The sequence below is a fragment of the Fusarium mangiferae genome (assembly GCF_900044065.1).
Source record: "Fusarium mangiferae strain MRC7560 genome assembly, contig: FMAN_scaffold014, whole genome shotgun sequence".
NCBI classification, from domain to species: Eukaryota; Fungi; Ascomycota; class Sordariomycetes; order Hypocreales; family Nectriaceae; genus Fusarium; species Fusarium mangiferae.
Genome location: NW_024573934.1, coordinates 867,775 through 878,756, shown reverse-complemented (window position 1 = coordinate 878,756; position 10,982 = coordinate 867,775). Strand labels below are relative to the sequence as shown.

Sequence of the window (10,982 nt, the reverse complement as noted above, 5' to 3'; positions counted from 1 at the left end):
TCACATGAAGATAACTTCTCCTGAGCAGACTGCGGCGCAGAATCCTTTCCGATCAATCCTTGCACGCTACGGAAAGTGGAGTTTTCGCTTGGGTGGCTTGTCGGGGAGCTGCAATAAAGATATCCGGGGATTCGGTAGCCCCTGAAATGGGCGCGGGACTTTGCAAGTCCGGAGAGCATACACAAAGAAAGGAGGGGCTTTTAAGTTCGGTAAACCCGGTTGCATTGTCTCAACAGGGTAAGCCATTCATGAGCCCTTTCTTTCTGACTCTGTAGATGCTGAGTCGACCAAATAGAGCTGACACAGATCGTCGCTGATTGGTCTCTTCGGCCTCTTCCCGAGACAATGGTACAACATCGTCAACCGATAAACATTCCTCTTCTTAGCAAAGAAACTTTAGGCGTTATCCAAAACGGACGACTCACTGCCACGTTTTGACACAAGATGATCGTCCTGATTATCAAGTTTGACCAAGACTTTCAAAGTGATCTTCAGTGAAGAAATGACTCGAGTCGGCAGCTAAGAGGCCGGTTTCTTCACCAGATCCTTGGCGAATGTCGATCGTCTTCTAGCGTAGAATACTACTGCAAGCCTCGTCCGCATCTAATTCCCATGACATCCCCTGCTGGTCGCGGACCTCTTATCACCGGAACGATGCTGCAAGATAGAGTTGTGATTGGCGATGGTTCCTCGGAGGACGGACTTGATCCATGCAAGTGGCTACGTGCTTTCCAGGCAATAACTTGGCTTTAAAGGCTTCCCCTCCCCTTGCGTCGTGACCCCTATGCACACGTTGGTTTTTCGCATCGCTTTTTGTTTCTGCAGCCATGGGTAGTGCTGACTCCTTCGCCGCCGAGGCGTTTACACTGCTCTCTATTGGCATCTCGGTTATTGGGTTGCGAACGTTTGCCAGGATACGACAAGTCGGCGTGAGGAACTTTGAGGCCGACGATTACCTCATGCTGCTGGTGATTATTCCGTATACGATCGAGACGGCGCTTGCGTATACTGTTGGCGCAAAGTTCCACGGGTTGACAAATTCTGGCATGACAGATGAGGAGCGCAAGGCTCTGTCGCCGAATAGCGATGAATTTGGAGACAGGGTTGGAGGATCCAAGATCCAGATCGCTGGTTGGCTTACTTACGCAACCTGTCTCTGGGTAATCAAGAGTGCGTTATGCGCTTTCTACTTCCGGCTCACGGTAAGTTTGACACGGCATGAAAACGAAGTGACAGGACTAAGGACTTCAGGCTGGACTTACCGGGTACAAAACTCGAATCTACATCGGCTTCGGCTTCATCGCCTCGACCTACATCGCCATTATATGTTGTATTCTCTTTAGTTGTCGTCCGTTTAACCGCTTTTGGCAAATATACCCCGACCCAGGCAGTACGTCGAGATCAACGGTATCTAAGCAATTCACTGACAAACAGCAGACTTCTGCCACCCCGCGATATCCAGGCTCTACATCTTCATCATTGTCAGCCTCAACATCCTGACCGACGTTTACTTGCTCGCCATCCCTATTCCAATGCTTTGGGGCGCTCGCATTCCAAAGGTAAAGAAGTACGGACTAGTAGTACTTTTCTCTGGCGCCGTATTCGTGATGGTTGCTGGTTTGTTACGATGTATCCTCATCCTCAAGGTATGTATATTTCCAACACCAGAGTATCATGAGAAGTTCACTGACCTCGTCCAGAACCCCAAGAGCGGGCCCTTCGAGGGAGCGTCTTGGGCAGTCCGAGAATCCTTTGTTGCCGTCGTGACAGCCAATCTTCCCAGTACATGGGGATGGATGCGCCAAAAGCTGAAACCCATCTTCGGATCGCTTCTCTCGTCCAACAACGTAAGCTCAAAGTACAAAGGCGGTCCCGAACCTGGAAGTATCATGCTCGCCGACGGAAATGGATCAAACTGGAAGAGGAGTAATGGAAGATCTATCAGATCAACGACGGGGCTTGGAAGTGTGAATGATCGGAACGTGTACATTCACGGAGGAGGTGGCGAGGCTAGTTCGGATGAAATAATTCCCTCAATGCCTGGGATTACAAAGGAAGTTGAGTTTACGGTCGAAGAATCGGATGCGAGGAAATGATGATCGATGCGATGGTACTTGATTCAGATATGTTATATACCCAGTCATGAGATGACTTAATTTGCGATAGACAACACTCACAGTTTCAATTATCCCTTGGATGATGTAACAGGAACCTGCCTAGGTATCTCTCATAATGTGCTCGGGAGATACTGGTACCAGTTTCTATTTGAAAACATGAGTTTGCAACTGCTTGCCATTCTCATCATACCTCTTCGGAATGACGTTCAAAATACCATCAACGTCCCTCGGCTCATAGTCCAACATCGACGCAGCCAAAACCATGATATCCATTCCAAAGTTCTCCTTGATCCAATGCGCAAACATGTCCATTCCAGCGACAGCACCGCCCGCAGTCCAAATGTTTCCATCGATAATCCATTTCTTCTCATCAGTCCACTTGACTTTAGGAAACTTTTGCCCGAGAGGCTGAATAGCGCCGTGGTTGACGGTCGCATTCTTGCCGTCAAGAACTCCCGCTGCCGCAGCGACGCCGGCTCCAGTGCAGGTGGTGAAGAGAAGTTTTCCCGCTGCGACGTGCTTTTTGATGAACTCGACGTACTTGGGATGAAGCTCGAAGTTCATGGGGTCTGGACCGCCAAGAAGAAGAATTTGAATTTCGGGGCATTCATCTACGGTTGTAGTTGGGACAATCGTAATGTTACTTGTTTGAAGAACAAAGGCTTCGCGAGTGACGCCAATGTGGTGAAAGACAAACTCTGGGGCCCGGGCGATTGTATCTTGCTCGATCTTCAGATAGCCAGATAGAGTCTGGATGTATGGCTTGGTGGCAGAGTGGAGGAGGTCGGTTGGGCCCAAGACATCTATAGCTTGATAGTCGTAGACAAGTACACCTACGTGGAGGGGAGCCATTTTGTCAGATTGGGTGAAATGGATTTTGAGTGAGGATGGATGCTGAGGGGCTTTCTGATGGTGTCATCCGAGGCCAATAGGTGTGCTTCTACGAGCTTTTTATAGTGGCGGTACCTCATTCTGTAGTACAGCAAGAGTTTGAGACGAAACACGGATATTCCGATGGCTGTCGCATCAAGTTCCATCAGTTTGTGATATATCCGAGCTGAAGTGGAAGTTAGACGATCATGGTGGAGATTTGACTAGGGGAGTATCCAACAGGAACACAGCCACTCAATTAGACTCACTGAGGGTCTCCAGACGCGGCCTATTCGAGCATGGTCGATTGAAATACTTCCATGATGCGTCGGAGCGAAAACGAAAGGCCGAGATCTACCAACTTTGCAGGCAGGGAATGTGTGACAGCTTCCGACCAGCATTCGGATGTAGAAGAAAACCCATGTCATTAAACACCATATCTATCAAACAAACATACCGATACCTAAACAAGTCAAAAACCAAAATATGCCCACTCTATTTATCCGTGATTGACCATTTGTGCGTTATAGTCATGTACCCCTCATGTTGTTGTGGACGACATCTGCTGCAACAGCACATGTGCATCCGGGACCGCCCCGAGCGCCGCCATTCTGGCCTCTGCGGCTTGCATCTGTATTTCGGCAGTGCCTAAAATGTCTAGTGCCTCTTTCCACTGTCTGGCACATTCGACATACTTCTGCTCTGCTTGAATTTTGCTCTTGAGTGCGCTGCGGAGCTGTCTGAGATGTGACATATTGGTGGCTGTGACCAGAGAGAGGTATAGGGCTTGGTACAGCAACTCTCGGTGCCTGAGTTGGAGCAGGGACATACGTCACTGTGTACGGCGCGGATGCTGGTGCAGGTCTGGTTTCTGGTAAGTACGCCATCGTTTAGGGCGTGGATGTTGGTGGTGGGCGAGTTTCCAGCAAGAAAGGCCGTCGTGTATGATACTGGTGGAGCTCGTTGTGGCATTGCTGCCTGCTGAAGTCTCCATTGTTCCAAGGCCGAGATATTTAGCCCAAGAATGACAAGGTATAAAAGGTGTCTTACGATATTCATTCCTCGTCTCTGCAATCTTGTTCCGACATACTTTCTTAAGCCTGAGATTGTCTTGTAGCATGGTTGTGTACGTCGTTGCTGGCAACGAGAGGTCGCTCATGTCTTCTCGGAATCGACACATGATCAAATGCGAAGTGATGGTGATGATGTTGGGAGAAAGTAGCAAGTGTAGATAGCTGTATTTATACATGGCGCTCCAAAGATGATAGCTCATCAATGTTACTTTCATGCCAGTGTTATATTAATTTCGAAATGGACAAAAGAAATAACAATAAAGAAACATTCAGTAGCCTTTCTCATGCATTCCACAAAAAAGACAAAGATCACGAATGTCCTGGCATTCTTTCAGAAGTTAAGGCAAGGATAATCACCTTAAAGCTCCTGTTATACACCGTCCAACCCCTTAGCCTGATATGGTAAAGCCCTGTTTTCCTGTTTGCACAGCACTCTTTGTCCGTGTTACGCAGTTGTCTGCAGCAACAGGCGATGACGTGGCTCAGAAGGACACAAACTCTGCTTGCTCGCTCCTTCGATTGCTTGCTTGCTTCACTACAACAGCCCTCAAAGATCTCAAATTTTGATTGGCCCAAACAATCCCTCACAACTTGCATCTTCTCCTTCTTGAAGCAAGGCTCAGTTATTTCTGGCGCATTACTCCACAAACATCATCTCGCTCATAGGACAGCTTCTTTTGGATAGCTGCAAGCAACATGGCGGCTCCCGCAATCGTCGTGTCTGCCATTCAAACACTTGGTGAATTGCCTCCCGTCCATCTAGCTCTTCTCGCAGTCTCCACCATTCCACTGAGCGTTCTCGCCGTATACAGTCTATTATCTGGTGAAAATTCCAACCCCTACCTCACAAAGAGAGGTTTCCTCCACCTTCTTGTCACCGCAGAAGTCAAAGCAATCTGCCAGGTCCACTATCGCATTTGGAACGCCGACCCGACCCGCGAGCCTAAGACCTTCTTCGACATTCTCGACCTGGACTCCCTCAAGAGACCCTTTATTGACAATACCTGGAACGACATCAATGATAAGGTGCCTACCAATATGAACTGGCTCACGTTCCTCAGGAGCTTCTCCTCGACTTGGAGCTGGATCAAAGAAAGAACTAAAATGTTCGATAAATATCTCACTAAAGACGAGGATGTGGCATTTCGGATGGAGCATTACCCGATTGACGATGGACCATAAGGGGATGGTGATTCCTCACCGGTCGCTACATCCTCTCGGAAGGATGTTCAGTATCCACCACTACCATCAGCTGATGGAAAGCATACCCATGAGCCCGCTGACGAAGCAAGGGCAACACATGCCAGGGAGAGATTGCAACCTCTATCTCCCTTGGAGAGCCCAGCATGGCCCTCCAGTCGCTCATCACGACAGAAAGCAAGGACTACAAAGGAATTCACCATTCCTCGCTCTGGACTTTCGCCGACCTCCACGAAAGAGCTACGTCACGAAATTCGGCACAGAAACGCAGAACTGTATCCCGCTCATTAAAGTCTGGCAGTCGAACCAACAAATGTGGCATAGATAATGACAGAGAGGAATTAAAAGCGGAGCGCAAGAAAGCCCAAGAATGGTACGCGTGGTGGAGGGCTAGACACCTTGACAAGTACGGCGCTGGAAGTGCCAGGTCTGGATATAAGCCGTTGCCTTCGACCAAGGGCAAGTAGAAGGCGACATGGTGATGGACTGAGACTGTGACGGATGGCTGTGTAAGTGGGATCATCTGTTTGTGGGTATTACTAATTTGCTTTGACTTGGAATTTGGTCTTGATTTACGTTCGAGAAATGCTTTCTTCATTCGTATATTCTACAATGCCAGACCAGCGACCTTGGTATACTGTTAAACCCGCTTCAGGCTAGAACAACAGCAATTTACTTGGTACGATTCGAACTGCAAACTATTCGGAAATGTGACAAAGTTATGATAGCAATAGTAGTGTCCTGCAGTCTTGCAGCAACTTGCTTGAAAGTCGTTAAAGGATATCCTGTATAATGATATGTGAACGGTAACCTCGGGATTGGGAAATGGCATTCTTCTAGGACAACGATACAGTGTTGTGAGCCTACCATTTTTGGTAGAGTCGGGCTAGGCTGGTTGGAAGAACATCGCCTAAATGTGCCGGCAGGGATTTATGAGAGCCATGTTGTGGTGGTTGTATGGCGGTTTGAAAGGTACTTGCAACAAACTAGAGCCTCGCCTTTGTCAATTTGAAAAAGGATTCAAACCTTAGAAAAACGTGTTCTCGCCAGCAGCATAACTAGTCTAGCTAAGGATAATGTGGAACGAGGGTATTCTTTTTCTGCGAGATAACAAGTTCGGCAATTATGTTTAGCGGTTATTTACGGCTAAAGCTGTAACGTACCGGTAACAGCCAATAAAATCTTTTACTGGGAATGGCTAAAGTTTTGGTAAGGTCTTTTTGCCATTACACATAACACAACATAAACATAATCTGCTGACAAATATCAAAATTTAGATATGCAGGTAAATCTAACCTATAATAACCTTATTAAACCGAAGGTGTTATTAAAGCTAGTGCCGTTAAAACGAAAAGCTTTAAATTAAAACCTTGTCCCCCGTTATCGGCCTCGTGCTTAATAATGGAAGTTCTCAACAAATTGTGAGTCAGTCTGGTAGATTAGACACCAAAACCGGAGCATTGCGCCCTGCCACCAATGTAAACACAACATCGCCCCTCCTAGAAGCCAGAAATACATAAGAGCAACCGCTCCTTCGTGGCGCAAAACAATCCATCTCGACTCCCAAATTATCAGACAAACAAGCCAAAATGGCTGCCTCTAAAGCCCCTTACAGTAAGACCATTTCTCTGATTTAACATCTCAAGTCTTCTTCTTACACCATAAACTAGTAACACTTGACGTTTTCACTCTTACACGGTACGATCAAAATTAGCTCTGCCTCCCTCCTCGTATACTTGTCCAGTAGCTGAGTCTTTATTCTCAGGTTCAAGGGGAATCCCCTAGCAGTCGTTGGAGTTGAAGGTGAAGCGTTGTCTTATGGGCACATGCTGACAATTGCACGCGAGTTCAACTACTCCGAGACGGTTTTTATACGCCAGAGCCAAGATGGTGAACTCAGCATTAACATCTTCACGCCAGCCGGCGAGATAGACTTTGCAGGACACCCTGTTATTGGGACAGGCTATATGTTATTTCACCAGCTGTTGCCAGGAATTTCTCTACCAGACCCCCTACCCGAAACTATTTCTGTCTCGGCCAATGCTGGGCCGATTCTTCTTCGTCATAATTACGAGACCGGCACTGTTCTTGCAGAAGTGCCTCACAACGTGCACATTCAGTCCAGTGGTACACCCAAGCAAAACATTCTCGATACACAGCCAAGCTTGGTTGATCAAGCGTCAAGGCTGAGTCAGGAATATCCTGCCGTTTCAATTGTCAAGGGTGTAACGTATACCCTCGTTGATATGTCGGATCAAGAGGATCTTTTTATTCGTGTCGCTGCTGGGAAAAGCCCGGTCACAGAACTTGACGACGGATGGGCTCCTTCGTTCACTGGCACCATGTACTATCGTCGTGGAGTGGTCTCTCTGGACAACGGTGTCAGGGTGGAAAATCTGCGTGTGCGCATGATAGGGATCGGTTTGGAAGATCCGGCGACCGGAAGTGCATGCTGCTCTCTTGCGGCATATCTTGCTCTACAGCAGCAAGAGCCGAATGGCACTTATCGTTTCTGTATGGAACAAGGCCGCGAAATGGGCCGCAAAAGCAATATTATTGTGGATGTTATCTTGGATGGATCAGGTAACACCGTTTTGTCTATGTTTCTCTCAGGGCTGGCGACTTTGGTAGCTGAAGGCACCATTCGTCTACCTTGAAATAGTTATAAGAACTTGTATAATGTGCATGATAAAAATAGGCATTAAAAATCTCTCACCCATCACCAATGAATGCTCAGCCAGTGGTCATGCCCTACCTCTACTCTGAAATGTGAGATTCTTCTTGCACTTCGAGCGCTCTAGAATAACCCTAAAACCCAGTATCTGACGTATCGCAAAGACCTATAATGTGACGGTCATGATTCCTAAGACATACGCGTAGAGACGTGCCACTCGCACCGTTCAGTACTATACCCTAAAAAGTCAATAGAGCAAGTGAGGCTTATCGAGGTAAAGGAGTTTTATTGGCATCTGGTGAGCTAGAGCTTATGAAAGTGATGAATGAATGTGTATAGTCCCGGTGGTATATGCAAGTCGATACATTATGCTGTATGTGTTTTTTCCCCGGGAGTCTACTTATGCACTAAATACAGGGAGCTGCTGGTTGTGACATGCTTAGCAATTCAAGACGCGAAATTAGGCATTTTTACCGACATGCAATTTCTACAGGAGTATTGACAGACCACCCTATTATCGGTACGAATAACACATCATAACGAGCCTGCTACCGGTTAGCGGGAGGATTAAGTACATCTAGTAAAGAGCATCCGCTAGGCAGGCCTGTTATTAGGGAGGCTGTAGACGCAGGAGTAGCTGAGGTTTACTTAGAGGCCTCGGAACATAAACCCGACCGCCTAAGGGATGCCGATTCCGCCCTATGTCTTAAATGAGATTTTTCATCATATAGACCAATGGCACTGGGACTAATTTTCCTGACGTCGGGTCCTCCCAATCATACCCACGGTCTACCCTTTCTACAATCTCGTGTCCCTGACGCGTGTACCATTCCTCACTCGCTCTTAGTTCTGACGTCTTGGCTCCAGGGTTGTCGTGAGCCTTTCCAAAATTATTATCACCTAGCTGGAAATGCTTCTGCAGTGTGCCACGAGCGATGACATCGCGGCTAAAAGGAGAGAGCCTGACGAGCCGCTCGGTTGCGTTCATAGCACTACGGCCGAGGCCAGCACTTTGCAGTGCCCTATAAATGGTTAAAGAAGCTCAGCAGCCTTTTACGTGGGAAAAAAAAAAAAAAAAAGAAATTCCACGATATGTAGAGCGATGTGATCCATATAGTAGAGGACGGAAGTCAAAATCTCATATTTTGCTCAAAGAGTAGTTCTTATGCAATATGGCCTATAGGGAGGAAGCAACAGTTTGTCGGTTCTCGGGACGTCTTGAATACCATGTTTGCAGTATCTAACAAATATTCGGCTTCCTAGATCATATCGGCAGTTTAAATAAGTTTCCCACCGTTTTGTCTATGTTTCTCTCAGGGGATGTTGAGGCTGTTGGAGTAGGTGTTGTAGGATTTCGTTGCGGTGATCGAGTAGGCTCGTGAGAGGGGCTCGTAAAAGGGACTCATCAGAGGGAAGAGCGATACGTAAGAGGATAAGTTCATGAGAAAGGAGCCTTTGAGGGCGAATTACTCTTGAGAGTAAGCTTTCAGATATCATTAAATCATCCCAGCTCATAAGAGAGAGTTAGTTTAAAGCGATGTCTTGTGACTATTTCGATTAGGGCTACTGTATTATGTACTGTGCTCACAAGAGTGATGCTCATAAGAGCCATCTACAGAGAAGAGAGCGATATCAAGTGAGATGAAAGATGGAGGTGGGAGAAATGAAACTCAGACAGAGTGGTCAGGGGTACCAAGTATGATTGACTGTCAGTCCAAGCGTGATGATTTCTTTGCCAAAACATTGCATCGCATGAATGAAAACATACTCAACAGCCAGGGCTCAAATACAGATTTTGTTTCTTTTTCCGCAGTAATATACTTACCTAAGCTCTCAATGAGTGACTATTATGTTTGCCTGCCTTTCAATTTGATTGTGATGCTCAGCAAACACAAACGGATGGCCCTTTGAGGATGTGACAAACACCTTATTTCCCAAAAGTATATAAATCCTCCCAATCTCATCTTCAATCCAAAATACTTTTCAGCATTGACATTAAAAATTCTATACCAACAGCATTACATCCATTTTATAATGTGTTAACACTACCCCAACTTAACCTGCAGTACCCTCTTTAAGGGAACTTAATGTAATTTTAACTGTATTTATTTATACTATATATAACTTTATTAATAGCTATATCTAGGAGATTAAGTTTCTATATTAAAGTCTATTTATTTATTTTAAAAGCTAGATTTACTTATTTTTTAATATTATTATATACTTAATAAGTAAGCTTTAAAGCTAATACTTACTGCTTTTTAAGCTTATTAAAAAGGTCTTATTAAAGAGACCTTCTTTTAGTTTTTTAACCTTTTAAATTAGCTTTTTTAATTATATTTTTTAATTTATAAAGAATATCTATTTTAAAAAGCCTATTTTAAACCTAAAAGTAAGATAATAATAATTAAAATTTATTAATTTAATTTTTATAATATTACCTTTTTTATTATTTATTAATTAAAAAGAAATAAAATACTTATTAAATATCTTAAATATTATAACCTAATACAGTCTTATGCATATATATATACACTCTACTATTTTTACCTAATTAAAAGCTACCTACCTTATACCAGTTAAATATATACTATTTAACTTATATAATAAATAGTTATAAATAGAGTTAAACTAACCTTATTTAACTTATATATATTATAGTATATATATATATCTATTTAGTATTAAATAGAACTTAACTTATTAGCTATTAATAAAACTTCTTTATATTAATAAGCCTAATATATATTATTTAATTATTAAGAGATATAATATTTAGCTAAACTTAATATATATACTTTATATTTCTATAAATATAAACCTAATATAGATTAGTTTTTCTATTTAAAACCCTAACTATTATATATTAATAGCTCTTATTTAATATATACTATATATATATTAAGTAATATTATACTATTAAGATATTTAATAATACTAATATTTTAATACCTCTTTATATTAAAGTATTACTTAATAATATAAAAATAATAGCTAAAGTTTAATAGCTTTATAATACTATTTATACCCTATAGGCTTAAATAAATA

The 10,982-nt window shown here is 44.0% G+C and overlaps 4 protein-coding genes across 4 annotated transcripts; 3 read left to right on the top strand and 1 right to left on the bottom strand.

Annotated features, from left to right (window-relative positions):
- Positions 1-827: 827 nt before the first annotated feature.
- On the top strand, positions 828-2,096 carry FMAN_14904 (uncharacterized protein; the record flags this gene model as incomplete). The annotated part of the gene is made up of 4 exons (XM_041822784.1): positions 828-1,202; positions 1,252-1,390; positions 1,438-1,646; positions 1,701-2,096. The coding sequence occupies 4 exons, from the start codon at positions 828-830 to the stop codon at positions 2,094-2,096; spliced, it is 1,119 nt and encodes a 372-aa protein (XP_041688430.1).
- A 165-nt stretch (positions 2,097-2,261) lies between these two features.
- Positions 2,262-2,969, bottom strand: FMAN_14905 (uncharacterized protein; the record flags this gene model as incomplete). Its single annotated transcript, XM_041822783.1, has 1 exon — positions 2,262-2,969. The coding sequence occupies one exon, from the start codon at positions 2,967-2,969 to the stop codon at positions 2,262-2,264; it is 708 nt and encodes a 235-aa protein (XP_041688429.1).
- A 1,787-nt stretch (positions 2,970-4,756) lies between these two features.
- Positions 4,757-5,242, top strand: FMAN_14906 (uncharacterized protein; the record flags this gene model as incomplete). Its single annotated transcript, XM_041822782.1, has 1 exon — positions 4,757-5,242. One exon carries the CDS (start codon positions 4,757-4,759, stop codon positions 5,240-5,242), a length of 486 nt encoding a protein of 161 aa, XP_041688428.1.
- Positions 5,243-6,849: 1,607 nt separating this feature from the next.
- On the top strand, positions 6,850-7,917 carry FMAN_14907 (uncharacterized protein; the record flags this gene model as incomplete). Its single annotated transcript, XM_041822781.1, has 3 exons — positions 6,850-6,874; positions 6,931-6,958; positions 7,026-7,917. The coding sequence occupies 3 exons, from the start codon at positions 6,850-6,852 to the stop codon at positions 7,915-7,917; spliced, it is 945 nt and encodes a 314-aa protein (XP_041688427.1).
- Positions 7,918-10,982: the final 3,065 nt, after the last annotated feature.